The 19536-nt window shown below is 48.8% G+C and overlaps 1 protein-coding gene across 2 annotated transcripts in view; it reads right to left on the bottom strand.

The window, feature by feature from the left end:
- Window positions 1-142: 142 nt before the first annotated feature.
- The window catches only part of SMURF2 (SMAD specific E3 ubiquitin protein ligase 2), a 34030-nt gene continuing 14636 nt past the window's right edge, over window positions 143-19536 (bottom strand). Inside the window, exons 5-19 of one of the 2 annotated variants that reach the window (XM_061558341.1) lie at window positions 19280-19345; window positions 18909-18993; window positions 16690-16773; window positions 15524-15747; window positions 13792-13876; window positions 12845-13003; window positions 12270-12471; window positions 11743-11846; window positions 9284-9398; window positions 8470-8648; window positions 7117-7254; window positions 4283-4403; window positions 3429-3630; window positions 1985-2060; window positions 143-1840 (exon numbers count right to left, since the gene is read on the bottom strand). In XM_061558341.1, coding sequence (XP_061414325.1) covers window positions 1741-1840; window positions 1985-2060; window positions 3429-3630; window positions 4283-4403; window positions 7117-7254; window positions 8470-8648; window positions 9284-9398; window positions 11743-11846; window positions 12270-12471; window positions 12845-13003; window positions 13792-13876; window positions 15524-15747; window positions 16690-16773; window positions 18909-18993; window positions 19280-19345 — 1940 coding nt within the window. In that variant the 3' untranslated portion in view covers window positions 143-1740. The remainder of the gene's footprint in view (window positions 1841-1984; window positions 2061-3428; window positions 3631-4282; window positions 4404-7116; window positions 7255-8469; window positions 8649-9283; window positions 9399-11742; window positions 11847-12269; window positions 12472-12844; window positions 13004-13791; window positions 13877-15523; window positions 15748-16689; window positions 16774-18908; window positions 18994-19279; window positions 19346-19536) is intronic. The other variant, XM_061558351.1, reaches the window with a different exon arrangement.

Consider the following 19536-nt stretch of genomic DNA (forward strand, 5'->3'; position numbering starts at 1 on the left):
AGTCTGACTTAAAGGACCCTCTCCCCCTGTCATTGACCAGGCGTGTCTATTGTCTAAATACCAAGCAATAACATCCTGTACGCAGAGGGGAAAAATCAATTACTCCAGCTGATTTAAAAGTAAAGGCACCAGAGTCGATAAGTGGTATACAGTATAAATATATTTATTTTTGAAACTTTAAAAAAAGTTATGGAAAAACATTCAAGTCAAAACTAATACAATTCAAGCTTTACAAATCATATTACTGTACTATAGTTTAATGCTCTTGCTTGTTACAAATATAGAAAATGCTATGATCAGGCCACCGTAAAAGTCAGCGCAACAGATTACTCTATCATAAATATTGTTATAAAAAGTCAGGGAAGAAAAAAAGCACTTTGTTTATTAATTCTTAAATTAGTTTCATATGGGTTACGTAACTATAGAATATGTGCATGATTGTAAATATAACCGTTCTCTAGCAAAGGGCTCGCCTGATTTGACTACGGGCAAAAACACAAGGCAAGCTGAAGTTAAAGGAACACTGCTACAGAGTCATTACATCATCCAAAACAAAACAAAAAAAACCCAACAGCACCTGTCCAAAAAGGTGGCCGCTCACTTTTAAACATCTGAAGCTGTCTTAATATTACAATATTGACGGCCGAGGCCAAATCTTTCAAGCTTCGTCCAGAGGTTCAAACGGGGAGGGAGGGGGGGAAATAATAACAAAGAAAACGCTTCAAAGAGCTCCAGGGGTAAAGTAAAACAAATTAAAACTGTACAAGTAAATAAGCGTTTGCATTCACGATTCTTGACGACTGTTTTGCGCGTAACTGAAAATGCACGCGTCTATTCGAGGATCGGTCATGGAAACGCGCACACCGCAAACTGGGTGGTCTGCAGGGCCGCTGTGCGTTCAAAGGGGGGCGCTAATATTAGCAAGGACGCAATAGATGCTTTATCCGACCGACGCTTTCAACAAAGTTGGGGGGGGGGGGGGGTCTTCTCTCGCTGTACAAATACCCTGTCCAGAACATAACAAACCTTTGGCTTAAGCACGAGTTATTAAGCCTCATAAGTTGCAACATGTTCTGCCACTAACACTGACACGAAGGAAGTTTTCTTTTTTTTAGTAACAATACACCGTCTTCCATACGTTAGTAACAGAAGACAAAAAAAAGTTATTATCTGTGCATGGCTGTCCTTTGGAAATGCCACAAAGCAGCTGTTTTCACAAGCGAGGAAAAAGGTAATGGTCTCTGACGAAGCGTTTATACGAAACCAGAACCATGAACGTCGACCGTAAACGACAATTAAACTTAAAAGTTAAATTCCTTAAAAATTACTTTTTTGCAACTGAACACTGTACAGTATAGTGGGAGTGTCACGCATTCCGTTTCTGTGGTCCGAGGACGGTACGCTATCGTTTGCTGCAATACAGGCGGCGTGTAGAATGCAGTTTAACTCCACTAACAGGTGCAAATTGGGCGGACGGGCAGCCCTAGGGATAGACCTCGGGGGGGAGGGGGGGGAGCCCACTTGACCCACATCACAAAGTCCCGGTGGTGGTGTTTCACACAGTCGCGTTTCCCCAACACGGTCCCCCTTCCTTACGGGCTCGGGGAGCGTGGGGAGCGACCTGGCTGCTGGCCTGGTCACCGTCGCCCCACGTGGGTGCGCTTCGAGTGCGTACAGCGCGGGTACGGTGCGTTTGCGCGAGTTACGTGCGTGCGTGCGCAGTCAGCCGACGGACGTCCGTCACTCGACAGCGAATCCGCACGTCTCCTCCACGGCCGTCAGGAGCTTCTCGTACAGCTTCTCGTACGTCTCGTACGGCGGGATGTCGATTCGGTTGAAGCTGCGCGTGTGGAGGAGGAGGAGGAAACGGGACACGTGCACAGTTAGAACAAATGACTAAGGCCTCCAGGGCGGGTGGGGAAAAAACGTGGCGCTAAAAAAACTGCGTGCGCATCTCGGTTTGCAAGCAGCTGCTCGCCCTCACCAGGTGTGAGCTTTGGGAAGGTTGTCCGTCTTGGCGTCAATCAGGTGGATCGTGAACAGCCTGGGCCCTGCTGCGCCTGCGGGCGGAACCGTGCGGCAACAATTAAACAACAGCAGCATTGGCAGGGGAGCAGTCAGGATAGAAAACACACAAGGGGGAAACTGTAAATGACACGCTGAAGATGCAGGATGGAGATGAAGCACATATCGGATGGATCGGAATTGTACCACAGCACAGATCTTTTGCCCTCCGGCCGAACCAAATCTTCAGTTCGCCAATATTCATTTGCTGCTGCTCAACAGGGAGGATCGAATCGCGGTGAAACGTCATTTTAAAACATTCCGCAAACTCGAATGTCACAACAGGAAATCGAAAGGGGGGAAGGAAAAATATATCAAAAGTGTCGGCTTCACACATTTGGGTGTATCGGGCGCACGGGTGTGCGCCGCTTCTGGCCTCTTGTACGTAGCTTGTAATTTGGGTCTTCCATTGTAGACTACAACACCGAATAACGCAGCACGGAAATGCTTGTCTATGCGTTTCCTCTGGTCAAGCACACCACCCCCCCCTCAAATTGCCTATTAAATAATTAACCGTTTGGTCCAGTATTAATTCGTGCCTTCCCAGATGAGACCAGAGAGGGGGGGGGGGGGGGATCAAGTGTGAGAAACTCTAGACCACTGATCTGAGCCGGCCCCAAAACAAACAAAAAACCAAGCTGGCAAGCCGGTCGATTAAGGGCGCCCCGATTTTGTCGGGAGGTTCAACAGCGCGTAGAACAATGTCGCACAAAAACATTCAAAGCGCGCACGGGCGGCCAAACACGTCAGGTTCCCCCATTCGTGCAGACGTCACGGTCTCGCGCACAGCAGCGCCAATAGCGCTGCTGACACGGTGGGGGGCATGCATAATATTTGCCAACAAGGCATGGTTAAAAGCAACCAAGTAAAAAATGATGCACACGCATGAATCATACAATTATTTCGTGAGTATTTCATTAGCAGGGCAGGTCAGAGGCAAACTGGCAAGGCAAAATGTTCTCTGGCTTATGTCACCAGGGTTTGAGGGAACCCTTTGATAAACGTGTTCGGTTTTCAACAAAACGACTTGCCGATAGCAACATTTAGTTCGCACAGTCATAGTGATCCACACCAATATGGACGGAGAGATCTAAGGGAACAGAACTAATACGTCTTCTTGGTTCTTTCGGTAAAGTCACGTAGAACGGAAATAATAAAACAATAAAAATAAAACATTATAAAATAATTCTCACGACGTTTCGGCCACAACGCAAGCAGCCGTCCTCGGGCGAAGAACAGGTCTGTCGATCAAGACAGAGTCTGAATGACACGTCCTAGGCTTGGAGCGTCTATTTAATACGTAAAAGCACTTTCACAACCTCACGAGGTCGGAAAGCGTTAAAACACTTGGCATCGACACCGACCTTGCAGAGCCTTGAACCCCTGCAGGGGCACGCGCGACGAGCCGGTGACGAACTGCAGGAGTCGCGCCCTCCTCTCCTCGTCGAAGGACTCCACGGCGCGCCAGAACCACCGCACCACGCTGCTCTCGGGCGTGCAGTGCTTGAGCCGCGTGTTAGACTTCCAGTCACTCACGTCGATCTTGCCAAGCCCGCCGATGATCAACTGCAGCACGAGGGTGACGCGGGGAGTTTAGGGAGCGAATTTTCACCAGCGTCGTCTTTATTGACTAAAACTTTTTTGTATTTTAGCAGGTAAGGCCCACTGAGCCATATAACCCCCTTGGAGGCTGCCTTTGGTTCACTGGCTTGTGATGCAGACTTACGAAAGCCCTCTGATGTGTATAAAATAATTTGTTTGGTAATCGTAAGCATCGTCAGCCATGATTAATCAACTGCTGGATGACGGCCTCCCCAAGCTGTGTAATCTAACCTGCGGTTTTTAAACAAAATATATATGGAATCAGTTTAATTAATCATAATGTTGACAATCATATTCGCTTTACATAGATTTGGCCATAATAAAAACCTCTCCCCAAAGCATTGTTTTAAATATATTAAAGCATTTATGCACAACTGTTATATTAGTTTTGGTACGAGCGCTCCGTACAAACTAAGATCTTCATAATCAATGTTTTTGGGTTTAGATCGCGTTATTTATAAATGTGTCGTAACCCTCCACGCGATCTAAACCCAAAAACGTTGATTATGAATAATATTGGTCGCGAAACAAACTAAGATCTTACAGATTTCAATTCATTTGCCGATATCGATGTCACGGGTCAATTCAACGTCGTGAACAATGAGAACGCACTTACCTCCAGCTCTTTCTCGTCAAAGGATTTGAGCAGTGGCTGAGGAATGAGCTCGTTGAAGCCTTTCTGCAGGGCCAGGAACTGGGCCTCGATCCCTCGCAGGAATCGCCAGCTCACGTACAGCCTGCGAGGTTGCAAGACGGATCATCGCGGGTCACGCCTTTATTCAACGTTCGAAAACAAAACTGCACTGTAGATCAGAGGTGAGGGAACCCTCTTTCTTACCGAGGGCCCAAGAGGACTTTCAATACGTTTGGCGGGACGAAACAAAAACAAAGATCCCCCGTGTAGCCTTGACAGATGCTGTTAGCGAGTAGCACCTATAAATTCTAGATTTGAAGCTTTCGTGACTGCAAGGATTCATACTCTTAGTTCTTTCGGTAAAGTCACGTAAATAAAAAATGTAAATAAAATCGGAGGCAACACAAGTCTCCGTCATCAGGTGGGACCGTCACAGCCAGATTTGCTGCATAAAGTGAGGCAGGGATTCCACGATGCAAGCTCTTGATGCAGCAAATCTGGCTGTGACGGTCCCACCTGATGACGGAGACTTGTGTTGCCTCCGAAACATCGCGATTTTATTTTTTTATTTTTTATTTCATTTTTTACCTACGTGACTTTACCGAAAAAACTAAGAGTATGAGCACCTATAAAGGCCGGCACGGCACACCAAAGGGGGTCCAACACCACGCCTGTCCGCCTTTGTCTCCCCAGTGGCGATCCGCGCCAGGTACTCATTTGAGGCCAAGTCGACCTAGGTGAAGCCCAGGACGGGTTCAGACAATCGTCACCGGTGGTGGCCGCGAGTGGGAATCGAACTCGGGTCGTTTGGCGTGGGACACACATTGACACCCACATCTCATGTCACTCATGTTACTCCCAAGATGTTTTTGTGATTAATATGACAATATCCTAATTACCTCGGGGCTACAGTAAATAACAACTACAGCTTAAACCCTGCGCCCGACTCAACACGCCCCCCCCCTGCATCCCTCCTCCCTTGTTCTTACCCTATATAATCGCTCGTCACATACAGCTCTCTCTGCCCACTACAGCAGACATTTTTTTTCTGGGGTTGTTCCACCTGATGACGGAAGCTTGTGTTGCCTCCGAAACGTCGTGATTTAGTTATTTTAATTTTATTTAATTTTCACCTACGTGACTTTACCGAAAGAACCAACGAGTAGGGACAGAAGTGTCTGAGCGAGTTAAAATTAGAACCAACTTTGCAGGCCAGGACAAAAATAATGCCATCCTCGAGAGCTCGATTAGTGCTGCTAAGATGCCTGTTACCCAGGTCTCCCATGACGCAACAAAGCCTTTGGTCTCAATAGCTCCCAACCGGTTTAAACAAAGGAGACACATAGAGACGTTAGTCAGCACCCCACCCATCCCCCCAACCACTATGTACGGTATGTTCATGAAGAATGTTAACATCACTGAACGACCCCTAAAGTATGAATGACACGTGCGTCGGATACGGGAGGCATCTATTTTAATCTTTCACTCGGGGGAACTTCTCTGCATTCGTGGAAGTTGTGACTCTTTATCCATAGGCCAGATTTCCTATCTCAACAAAACGTCCAAATCATTTATGGCGATTTAAACCCAATGCTGGTGGTGAAACACATTCGATACACAACAGTTGAGAACGGTCATTAACAAATACTCGTATGTATGTTGAACTTCTTTCGCACCGTACTTAGCCAACCGTGCTAATCAGAGGTGGTGGAGGGGTGGGGGGGGGGGTCAAAGGACAACAAACTAAACACAAAAAGCAATTCTGAAAAAATTACTTTTCAATTGAAAACATGAACCCTGGCCCAACATCTTTCCTCTCACCTTGCACAAGGCACTGGCACACTCCTCTAAATCCTAGCTCTTCTGAGCAAATGAAATGAGAAGATGGGGGATGCGGGGGGGGGGAGGTTGTACATTTTGGCAGACTAAATGAAACTGCTAAACTATTATTATTTTACCAGGTAAGGTCCAAATTTTGATTTAAAGCTTTCGTGACTGCAGGGATTCATTTTCTTGGTTCTTTCGGTAAAGTCACGTAGAAGGGAAAGACAGCGTTCAGCGTCTGAACGCTGTCTTTCCGACAGACCTGTTCTTCACCTGAGGACGGCTGCTTGCGTTGTGGCCGAAACGTCGTGAGAATTGTATTTTATTATGTTTTAGTTTTATTATTTTATTATTTCCCTTCTACGTGACTTTACCGAAAGAACCAAGAAGAGGTAAGGTCCACTTGAGCTATTAACACTCTTTTTCAGAAGCGACTTGGCTATCACAAATGATAGCTCAACGAGGTGGTTTATGTGGCAAATTATAGCAGCCAAACGAGGGAAAAATCAGAGGACCCGAGAGAAAAATCCACACGACCCCAGGGGAGAGAGAGAACACCGCAAATTCCAAATATACAGTTGTCAGGGTCAGAGTCGGGATCGAACCCACGACCTGCTGTATGCTAGGCAAGGAAGTTAACACATCTCATCACCGTGGCAGTCAAACACTCTGAACCAGTGGTTCTTAACCTGGGGGTGCACGCAAAATGCCCTTTCTGAGAACCAAAAGGCTGCAGTACAGGTTAAGAACCATTGTTCTGAATGCACGTTTCTAAATGTGGAACGGACAATCGGAGGACCCGGAAGAAAAATCCACACAACCAAGGGAGAGAGAGAGAGAGAGACACGCAAACTCCAAATATACAGCAGGCGTCAGGGTCGGGATCGAAGTCCACGACCTCCTGTATACCAGGCGAGGGAGATAACATCTCCGGGCTACCTTGGCGCCCAGGAACGGGCGGTAAAAATCTGTCCCGGCGGCAAGACACCCACCTGACATACTCCCGCTTGTTGGCCTCGATCACGGGGAGGTTCTTGCCGTTGGGCTTGAGCTCGTGCTGCACCAGCTGGCCAAACGCCTCGTGTTCCACACAGAACGTGTTCTCCAGCACGCCCGTGATGTCGTTCTCCCTGTCGGCGCACGCAAGGGCAAAATAATTCCCCATATTACAACAGGTAGGAACAACAGTTCCACACTGCCCGCCAGGGATTATTTGTCTGTCTGTCTGTCGTGCATAGCCACACCCTCGATTTGTGTTTCAGAAAGTGCTTCGGGTGGGCTCAGCACCACGTGACGTGCCGCCCCATGCAGCTTGCACCGCGTGACACGGATTGCACAAAAGCGCTGTCCAACCAAGTTCCTACCTGCCCACTCCAAAGGAACGTGTTATAGAGACACTATGAGACCTCCTTTACCAGTGCCAAAATATAATAGTAGGTTTTTACCCTTTAAACTGGTACAAAACTGACACCTTTATATAAGGCATCATGTTTGCTATAACCACAACACAAGTAGTCAAAATGCAAACAAAAAGAAACAACTCTGATGATGATAATGATATGCACTGTACTTGAAGTTGATTGGTCCACACCCGAGACAGCTTTCTTTAGAGCCTAGTCTCCATTGGTGTTGGACCAGACTACTGTGTTATAGAGACTAGCAGACTCGCGCTGTTCGCAAGCGCCTGTTAGGAGACACACACGGGGCGGAGCGGGGAGGAGGTGTGGCTAGAAACCACACCCCAGCCGCCTTTGTCTCCCCAGTGCTGATGTGTACACACTGCACAATGTACTCGTGTAAGGTGCAGCGAACAGTAGCCAAGGCTCAGGGACTGGTTCGGAGAGTCGCCACCGAGTGTGGATAAGAGGTCGCCGTGGTTTGTGCGATATCCGCTTCCACGGGTCGCTGCCTAACACGATGGGGTTGTGCCGCCCTGCAAGTTACAAATTAATTCTTCCACTCGTAACATGATTGTCAATCGCACAATCGAAATAAAATTTGGATTTTGGGGATTATTTTTTTTATCAATCATGCGCTGAAAACAATGTCGGATGGACAACAGGAAAATTAAAAGTGCGTTATTGTTGTTGTCCGGAAAAAATATTTAAAAATACTTTTTTTTTTTAAACACGCTTTAATGAAATGTACTGTCCGAGCTGCCCCTACCCCTGCCCCCTTCCCCCATCGACCCTCCCCTCCTTCCACACCCCCCGCCCGGGGGGCGTGGCTTTCCGTGACGTAAGGAACCGTGGTGATTTACAGCCAACGCGAGTTGAGCGTCGACAATTAGAGCCGTGATGCGAGAGAGAGAGACAGGAGCGTTGTGCGCGCCGTGCACCACTCACAGGATCCAGACGAGTGACTTGTGGAGTTCAGGGTCCACCGTCTCCATGTCGGCCAGCGTGATAGGCTTGCCCAGCAGCTGCTTGTAGAAGGGCAGCGTGAATCCACCGTCGATGTAGTGTCCGTGGAACACCGCCATGCCCATGATCCGTCCCACAAAGTGAAAGTAGGAGAGGTGCTCCTAGTTCAAAAACGTGGAGGGGGGGGCAAAGAAAGCTCATATTTTAGGATGTATGGCTACATGTTGGAAGGGGTTGCCACCTGTAAGGTAAGGCAAGATGGATGTGGAGTGCCATAGTATACCAATAGGGTTTTTCCCCTTTTTTCTGGCAACAAAACTGACACCTTTTGCGTGCGCCTTTTGGCGTCATCTGGTCGAACACCATATGAGACGAGGCTCCAAAGAAAGCTGTCTCTGGTGTGGACCAATCAGTTTCAAAGACAATGCATAAATTACCAGAGTATTGTTTTTTTGTTTGCATTTGACTGCAAGTATTGTGGTTAATGTAAACATGATTCCTTGCAAAAGGTGTCAGTTTTGTTGCCAGAAAAAAGGGGAAAAACCCTATTAGTATATTTTGGTACTGGCAAAAGAGGTCCCATGATGAAGTGCCATAGTAATTAGCGGAAGAGCGTTCCGGCTGTAATTAAGCACTTGCTCATCTTCGAATACATCTAAAAGAGCACTACCATCGACGAACTTTATCGTCAATAATCCCGAAAGCAGCGCTACGGCCAACGCACCGACCCCACGCAAGTGAGGCCGGCGGTGGACGGTGGGCAAAGCGACGGGTCGGACGGAGCGCGACAACTCACGGGGTTGATGGCCGAGTCGGGGTTTATCTGCAGTGTGTAGATGTCGTCGCGTGAGTACTGGAAGAGCCCGTAGTACGGGTTGAGCATCTCGTGGGACAGCAGGTACAGCCACTCCCTAAAGGGATATGGGGGGGGGGGGGGCAAGGGTGGAGGGGAGGGGGGCAAAGCATAATTATTGACAGTATATGGCTGCTATAACTTTGCACGTGATAAGTCACTTTGTTGAGCTATCATTTGTGGCCAGGTCGCTTCTGAAAGAGCTATATTAAACTCAGTGGGCCTTAGCTGGTAAAATAAAACGTTTATTTTATAGTTTAGTCTTTATTTATATTAGAAATGTACGGTTTTCTCATTCCAAGGCTGTATAAAGGCCTCATCATGGGGAGGATGTTTGACCAGAATTCACCAGCGCATCTGCCGCCAAATCCATGGACCTCACATTGCTCCCCGATCTTCGCGAGCGAAGAACCAGCCGACGACACTGGACAGGGCGCGGTCAAGGTGGGTCCAACAGCAGTTTAGAAATCGCTCTCCACCGACGACGGCTGTGGTCGGGAATCGAACTCGGGTGGGCTGCGCGTTCATAGCGAAGTGCATTTGGCACCGCGCCACCACTCGACCCAACACGGCGTAACGAAGGATGGAGGACGACGCGTCATCCAACCAAGGGTTAAAACATCCGCATTTGTCGTTAATGACGAACAGGAGCGGGGGGGGGGGGGGGGGGGGGGGTGGAACGAATGACAACGCTCGTCAAGCGTGCGACGCGATTCCGGCGACGCGCCAAAGCGAACACAACGTGCGGCAAACGTTACGCAAGGCTGTTGTCACGACGCGTTCTGATGCAACGACTGGTGCGCACACCGGCAGAGAACAGGGAAGGGTTTGTTTCTGCGGGGCGCACGGTGTCAGAACACTGTGGCGCAGTAGACAGACCGCCTCATTATTGTCAGATTAACCACCGTAGGTGCTGTTCACGGATTTTGGTTGTGACGAATGATAAATCTGTGTCCCTTCCCGGTTATTATTTCACGGAAACGTCGGGGCTGTTTGTCGCTTAAATGCACACATCTACTTTTGAACCTGATACGCGTTTACGTGCGATGATTCATTCTGCCATTTTAATCTGCTGCATAAGAACCCATTTACTGTCACCAGCGACGATCATTCAAGTATTTAAAGCTGAATTTCAATCTGTTGCAGAACCCGTTTTCTCTCATGTTTGCTGTTCAGACTCTGACCTCTGCATTTTAATTTGCAGCACAATAATATGTTTGCCCATACAATACCTTGAACCTTGCTCCACCTTGAAAATGCACACAACTGATGCCAATGGGTTTTCCCCGAACCGTAAATTTCCTCTCTCTTGTACAGTCTCAACTTGCCCCGATTTGTTTGTATGATCTAGCCTTAAGGTAACATTGGCGTGCAATTTACATAAATATTAAGTCATAAGATTCCATTCACTAAGGATTCGATGTGTACATCGTGAGCTTAAGAATACATTTTCATTAATTGTTTTTGATTCCCCCGGGACCGCTGGTGTAGATACCTCGAAATTGGCGTGTGCGCACATCCGTGTGTATGCACGTGCGTGTGTATGTGTACGTGTGGGGCGCGGTGGTTTAGCGGTTAGTGCGTGGCACTACGAACCCCGCGATCAGAGTTCGATTCCTGCTCACGGCCAACACCAGTGACGATTATCTGAATCGGTCCTGGGCCTCCCCTAGGTCGACTCAGCCTCATATGAATACCTGGTGCGGTGTGTGAACATCGCCACTGGGGAGACAAAGACGGCCGGACATGGTGCTGGCCACCCACCCCCTCATGAGCTGTGCCGGCCTTCATAGGTGCTCACTAACAGCACTTGCCCTAACAGTCTGTTAAGGCTATACGGGGGATCTATCTTTTTTTGTGCGTGTGTGTGTGTACGTTTGCGCATCGCTGTGTATGCCTGCGTTGGCAGCGTCCCTCTTCTGATATTCATCTTTTCTCCTCTCTCTCTCCCCCCTCTCTGTCTCTTCCCCTATTTCTACCCCGATGTGTTTTCCATTTCCAAGGCAATTTGAGATGCCGCAGCCTTTGAGCAATTGTACACAAAGACACACACACGTGTAGATCAGGCGTGGGAGGATTTTGACCACACTCACCACCCTAGTATTAATTGGTTAACGAGGATCGCACTCACACGAGACTAGAGCAGTACAATACTGGAATTTTGCTGCAATGCCCTCCACTGCTCACCCCGCAAGCCTGCGCCCTATGACAACCTGCTTGTGTTTGGTGGTCACCCCATACAAGCACACTAAGCTGGGCTCAACCTAGCTCAGTTTCTGGGATGTGACGAGACTGGGCACATCGCCGGCACTTTTGGTCATTTACACGACGAACGAACGGAAATCCTCATCCTCGATTCGGACCGAAAGTTCGTGCCGGGCAGGAGAGGCGCTCCTCCGTACCTGGCGACGCCGCCGTAGTCCAGCCCCTCCTCGCCACGGAACTTCACCATGAGCCGCTTCTTGAGGTCGCGGGGCCTCATCTTCATCACCTGTCGGTACGACTCCTGCCAGGGGGGTGGGGGGGCGAGCCGGACCGACGTATTCGCTCAAATTGTCCCGTGGCAAAAGTGGTTTGCTTATCCACGCGGTGCGATGGTCAAGATAAAAAAATCCGGGCCCGTAATTAAGAGTTTTTTTTTCCTATTCACTTATGCAGGACAAGACGAACAGACTGCTTGCAGGCCAGACACAATGTGATGGCATCAGAGTCAATTAAGACACCTTTTGAGCCTGCACTGGAGCAGGGGAACAGGTCTTAGTAGCCGGAGAACAGTGCCGGCAGGCATTAGCGAGGGATTTCCAGACAATGAGGGCAGCAGGAGCAGCAGCAGAGAAAGCCACAGGAAGTGAATTGCCATCCACAGAGGCAGCAGCGGCAGCAACAACAGCAGCAGCAGCAGCAGGGTGAGCGTCCCCTCTCGTCTCACCTCAAAGATCTCCGTGCGGGAAACCTCGAGCCGACAGTGCCCAGCCTGCGACTGCTGCAGCGCCAGCTCTTGCCGTAGGCACTTGAGCTTCTGCACGAGGTCGCGTTTGTAGCGGGGCACGGGGCACTCCTCGTCCGCAGGGGGTGGCGGCGGGCCCGGAGGGAGACCCGGGGGGCACGGGCCCTGTTGCGTCTGTCGGTTTCTGCGACGTTGGCGTGAACGTGCATGGGGAGGGGGCGGCACACGTAGAAGAGACCGGTCAGTTTAAAATAACAAAACACGTCACTATCTTTCGATTTAAAGCTTTCGTGACTGCAGGGATTCATCTTGTTGGTTCTTTCGGTAAAGTCACGTAGAATGGAAATAAAAAAATAATAAAATAAAACATTATAAAATCATTCTCACGACGTTTCGGCCACAACGCAAGCAGCCGTCCTCAGGTGAAGAATTATTTTATTATGTTTTATTTTATTATTTCCATTCTACGCGACTTTACCGAAAGAACCAAGAAGACGTCACTATCTTTTATTTTACAAGGATGGTGGGGGATGGGGGGTGCGAAGGGCTTGTCGTACTTGAGAAGGTGGTGCAGGTTGGCGGAGAGGCGCGGGTCGGTGAACTGTGTGGTGCGGTTGTTGTGGTCGACGAAATAGACGCGTCCCGTGGCGGTGCTGCGTGTCTCCCAGCCGGCGGGCAGAGGGCCCAGGTCCTCGCAGTTCACGTGCGACAGGTCCCTGTGTCAACAGGGGAGACGCGGCGATGACAACGATGATGGTGATCAGTACAAGTGGGTTAATCGTAGTGGAGTAGTAACGACATTAACAGTGGTGTAGTGACTACATTATCAGTGTTGTAGTAACTACATTATCAGTGGAGTAGTAACTACATTATCAGTGGAGTAGTAACTACATTATCAGTGTTGTAGTAACTACATTATCAGTGGTGTAGTAACAAAATTATCAGTGGTGTAGTAAACTACATTGTCAGTGGTGTAGTAACTCCACTATCAATGACGTAGTAACTACATTATCAGTGGCGTAGTAACTACATTATCATCTCAGGGGGTGTGGCAATTGGTGAGGTGGGGGCCCCAATATTTGATTTGCCTTGCACGATCGCACATAGTGGCTATTCGATATCGTGGCTCCCCTTATTCACCCCAACCAGAAAGAGAGATTCCTCTTGTCTACGCGATTACACTATGGAAGCAAACATGTGATGCGCAATTCGCAGAAGCCAAACGATACAGCTCTAATTACATTAAAATAATTACATTAAAATAAATGTGAACCGCGTTTAAATAATTGTTGTTGTTCTTTGACACTGTTGTTGAAAACGTATCTCATGGTGGTTCGTCCCCAACTCGTAGCTTTGGCCACGGGAAGGGGGAGCAAGGCACCCCCTGCCCCCACGCCCGTTACGCCGCTCCGAGTTCACCGCGGATCTACCCCACTCACAATTTGTCACCCAAGCCTCCTCTGTCCCCTGTCTAGGTCTGGACGAGCCAACGCAGCCCGGTTACCTGGGAACGCGAGGGTCGTGCCACGTGCTGACCCCGGTCTGTGTGTGGAGGAAGTAAATTTGTCCCTGCTGGGTCGTTCGTTGTTCTGCCCGTGGAGGAGAGGCACAAGGCATGGGAAACGGTGATAAGAGGGGACACAAAAGGGTCAATAATGCTCTCCCAGCAACGGCCAAGAGAAAACCGTCGAGGCATATCACTTTAGTGTATCTTACAAGAAAAAAAGTGACTAAAATTAAACAAACCTATATGACTCGACCACTCACGTGAAACGAGATTTTTTTCGAATTCAGTTTTTTAACTTCCGTTTCCTTTTCCCCCCCCGATTATATTACAAATGCGCTATCGGCGTTCTCATGACGCGGACATTATCATTCGGAAGTCAAGCAGTTAGCGGCAGTGCATCAAACCTGTGTCAGAAAATGTCCCTGGAAGATGATATCAAAGAACTACTTGTGAAGTCACTTGATGAGGTCTCAATACAAACTAGGTGTCCACACACATGTGCATACCCTGCAAAAAGTGTTGGGACACGGAACATTTTTTTTTATTCTCAGAGCAAATAACGATCCAAATCAAGTAAAAAAGAAAATTTACGTGACGGGTTTTTTCTTGTGTGCGAACATTGAGACCATCATATACGCGAGATGAGAGAAGTTCCGTTTAATCGCGGGTGGCTGGAAACTGGATTGAACCCAGGGCCGACCACAGCCACCCGGCCACTTCCAAAACAACATTTCGGAACGCCGCAAACTTTCCGCCCGAGTTGAAGGGGACTGCCCGAAACCGGTCGATTCTCATGCATGCAGCAAGGGGTCACATGCTGCACGGGTTACATTTTAACTTGGTTAAACTAGGCTCCTTGTTCAGCACTTACAATTGGGAAAGTAACAACGCACCCCTGTAAAGTAAGAGAGCTTGACACTCAACGCTAATCAGAAATTACCCAATTCTTACACGCACAAAAACGGATTCATGCAACGCGAGCAGAACTTAACAGATTAATCGTCACATCGCTGCCAGGAATCCATATCGACATATAAAATTGACAAGTGTCCGTCTGTCCATTTGTCATGCTCCGCATCTCCAAAACGGGATGTTAAGGAAATCAACAAATGTTTGTCTTCCTGAGGATATTCCCGCAAAATTGTTGCCTTTCTAAAATTCCATCATTTTGACCCTGAAAATTTGACAAATACCTTTGGGAACAACCAAAAGCCCCTCCATCTATAACAATTTCATTAGAACGAGTCGCACCTCACTGCTCAAACCAGCGATTAATAATGGGTGCTTAAAAGCAAGCCGGTGAGTGGCAATGGTAAACGAGTAGCAACATTCAATTTTTGCATTTCTTACTTCAAAGCATGCAGGTATTTAGACATTGCAGGGGGTTTCTCGTACGAAATCCATGTTACTCGCATTTCACTGAAGCTATATCCCATGCAAATGCTCATGCAGTGCTGGTATATTCCGATACAAATCAGTGCCAATTTGCACTCGCTTTAGTGTGAGTACCACACCCCTACACGCGACCGTGGAACTACCCTTAAATAGTAACCGTCCACATCGTGGACAACTGCCCCTGAGTGAGGAGTGCCGAGTGATTTAGAGATCCGATTTGTGATAGCAAATGCTAGAGGAAACGGCAGAGGAGGAAGTGACCTCCGCGCAAACCGGGCCCACTTTTCGACGCGAGATTTTTCCCGTCGGACTGAGTCGTCGAGTCGTTTCTCACCGTAGCCCTCGGGCAGATCTGGTGGCTGGTGGAGGTGCGTGCGGCTCAGGAAGTTGCGGTGCCTCTGCGAGCGCGCTCCCAGCTCCGGGGAGCCGGGCGCCGCCGGCGCCGCCGCCGGCTCCCCGGCGGTGGTGGCGCGACCGTCGGCGCCCTGCCCGGCGCGCAGCGGCGTCCCCTCCTGGCCCGGAGCAACGCAGCCTGGTCCGCCGCACTCGGCCGCCGGCCTGAGACACGCGCGCGCACGCACACACACACACGACGCGTTTAGCACGGGCGTTGGCACACTCACTGCGTTATGCGGTTGTGCTGTGTTAACAGCTCTCGGATGCGTTTTCGGGGGTTGTACCGCTTACGGTGTTTGCGCGGTGTCTACGTCGGACGTCGTGCCCAACAACACGCGGTAACAACCGGAAAACACAATGGGCAGGTGAGGAATGTACGGCGTGGGACTGGCACGGCACGGCGGCTTCATTCGTACGGCTCGTGAACACACGAGGCCTACCCACCCTTTATATTTATCCATGGCTGCATCTTTAGCCGCACTCATTGGGTACTAGAGGGGAACGTTTTCGACCTAGCAAATGTACTTTTAAGTCCGCGCTTCTTGCTTACATTGCTTTCGTAAAGATGTAATATGTGCATTACAGACACTATATAAACGATTTACAACAAAGAATGAAAATTGCGACTTAGAACGCGTGGCAATCAGACAAGCCCAGGCAAGACACACAGCTTAGTATCTAATAGATAGGAGCTTTTTTTTTTTAGATTCTTGCTATTTTCCTTTAATATAACAATACGAGGGCGTGCTCTAGCCAGGTCACAGCACACCAAATGCCTCTCTCTCTTCAATCCCTCGGTCTTTGTGACCATCAATGCACATCTGCTGCTCCTCCTCTACTCGTGCTGCCCTCAATGCATCACTGCTGCTGCCTCCCCAACTTCTGCTCCGGTCCGAGATCCTTCTCCGATCCGTTTCCATTCCCTCCTAGGTCCATTATTTTTTGTTTTGACGTTTTCCAACCCTAGCTAACGCGCCACTTCTGCCAGGTCCTCTCGACCCTGCTACCAATCGTTCCAAAGCCACGCGTGGAAAGCAGCCGCCCGTCGCCACGCACGCTCTTTCCACGTCACAACAGGTGCCGCTTTGTTCCGCTGCGTTTTACCTGGTTGGTCTCTCCCACTGTGCGGTCCGCGTGACGTGGTTAACGTACTGTGTGCGTCCCATGGTCGACCTCCGCTCCTCCCACCTGCCCGACCGAAACGAAGGTCACGTAACGGCGCACGGCACACGTCACCTGCCCAAAACGGCTTCGCAGCGTATGTCCCCCGTCGATTTTAGACTAGCTCGGTCAAGGTGTCCGTCACTATTTTGGCGTCAAGTTCTCCGCGCGATGCCTCAAAAGACATCGTTCTCTGTCCGTCTGCCTATAATTATGATGAAGTAAGCAGGAACGCTCTTGTGAAGATGATCGGACATTAATTAAGCTTTAGGATACTGTTGCCTTGCTATTAGGGACTTATCCCCCCGAGAGAAAGCCAGCCCAATTGATCAAAAGGCTCAAACCAGGAAAGGGTAACATAATCCATTCGTTTATATACCATTGTTTATGCATCCTGTTAATTAACTGGAGGGAGACAATGGGGCACACTTTGCTTGTCCCCAAGTAGTATGGGTTCATCCTTTCGAGTAAACATCTCATTTCCTGAAATCTATATAAAAAAAAACCCGAATCCATTTGCCACAAAACTTGTGTCACACTGCTTACCAATAATGGTGCCCAATAACAATTTCCAAAGCTTTTGAAAATTGTTGTAAAAATAGGTTTTTTTTTTACTTAAAACATAAATATTAAGCTGCATATCAGCAATCAGCTCGTGTGCGCGACAACAGGAGAGCGCGGGTGCAAGCCGGCATGGCCAACGGTGTGTTCGTCTGTATGTGTCCATCTGTATATGCATGCGCAACTTTCATTGTACAACCAAAAAGGGCAACAACAAAAAGAGGCTCCCTTAATGCACTGCCCACTTTGTCAAAAGTACAGATGCAAAGCACAGACCGCAGGTCATGCAAGCCAGTCCATTTTACCAACCAAGCGTCCCAACGACACTTCTCAATTATTCAAGGGAAGTATTGGAAGTTGATGAAAAAAAAAAGTTTCAATAAATCGATGCCCAAATGAGCATGAAGTGTGTGCTCGTCACCAACTGTGGGCCCTGAGCCGGTGATGACAATTCCACATTGCTTAGACGGGGGCCAGTAGATATGAAATAAACACGACTTCTGACCTTCTATAAAGCGATACTCGTTTAATCGTATTTGGCGAGACAATAACAGGCTGACGCATCCAAAAAGTGGAACACGAACTCGCAACCGTATGACGGTGAGCGGATCGCTTTAACCACTAGCGCCACCCGACTGCCCTGGCAAAGCTTCGCGTGGAATAGAGTTTCTTTTCTCTTCGTTGAAATCAACGCACCGTTTTCAGTTTCATCAACACAAACCAAAATCGCGATTAAATATTAACCAGGGCATGGCCTTCTTTCCGAGGTTAAATTACCGCCGACACACGCGACTCCGCAAGCCCCGTGGCCGAGCTGGACACTAAAACATGGAACGTGGGCGGTAATCCCAAAGACACCGGGGCGCACACAGACTAAAAACTATGAAAACTTATTTTTATTTTACCAGGTAAGGCCCACCGAGTTATATAGCTCTTTTTTTCAGACGCGACCAGGCTATCACAAATGATAGCTCAACAAAGTGGCTTATCGCATGGAAATTTACAGCAGCAGCAAAACGCTCAATGCATTTTGTTGAGTCTAAATGTGGAGGGATAAACCAGAGGGGGCCCAGCGAAAATCCACGACCACAGGAAGAGAGAGACACGCAAACTCCAAAATACACAGGCGTCAGGGTCGGGATCGAACCCACGATCTCCTGTATACCAAGAGAGGGAGTTAACATCCCGCCACAATGGCGCCCGATGACATGGCCAAGCAGTTGCAAGGTTTTTCGTTTGGTGCAGAGGTTTGCGGTTCAAACCACGTGGCCGCCCTGGTTAATATTAGGGTGTTCACCATAATATTAACAACACACCATCCCCCGCCAAACTGGAGACGTTAAAAGATTCAGTGACGTTATTTGAAAAGGAGCATGACCATAAGCATAGACATCGCAGTCCAAATTTGCCAAAATCTAAACAATTGCCCTCAAATGATCTAGTTGGGTAAAACCACATGGCAAACTTTGCCTCCTATAAGGACGGTGTGAATAGCATAGGTACTCAATCATTGTTTGCATTATCATAGACGCGAACTGTGGTTACAGCTGCTGCTGCTGCTGCTGCACATGGAGATGAACCCTAGTGACCCCAACACTCACCCCTCAGGCAGGTCGTTGGGGAACAGGCCCCGGCAGTCGACCACTGCTCCACCAGTGCCGATGCGATCGCGCGACTGCAAGCTCACTGCGGAAAAAGGAACGCAAGGTTGGCGACGGCTGGCGGTATCAACTTGGCAGCATTAATAAAAAACTACAGTACAACAATGGATTTTGCTGCACTGCTCTCGGTTTGTGCAGTGCGCAGCCATAAATATACGTGGGTGAAAAAGGGCACGGTTATGGCTAAGGCAGGAATACGGCCTGAACTATCCGATTGGCTAAAGCAGAGAACTATTTTTCAGGGCGGCGGAAACAAAAAAAAAATTCGGCTCCAACACTGCGAGCCAAAGCGTTGGACAGGAAACACTTACAGACGATCTGTCCCCTGACGGTGTCGTTGCTGCTTTGGCCGAGTCTGCAGAGGTCCAGGCGCTGATCTGTGTACGTAGTTGTTCAGGGGGGAGGGGGAAGAGAGGAAATTCACCGCGCACGCGTGGAAACAACGCGTCACTTATCAAACCTGCAAGACCACACGAGACCGTATCAAGAACGTGAACTTTAAACGAGGCAATGCAGCCGGTGACATTTGAAGCCGTGTCTCTGCTCCAGTTAAAGCTTCCGCGAGGTG

The sequence above is a fragment of the Lethenteron reissneri genome, chromosome 3 (assembly GCF_015708825.2).
Source record: "Lethenteron reissneri isolate LAM-NWPU_2019-01 chromosome 3, ASM1570882v1, whole genome shotgun sequence".
NCBI lineage: Eukaryota > Metazoa > Chordata > Hyperoartia > Petromyzontiformes > Petromyzontidae > Lethenteron > Lethenteron reissneri.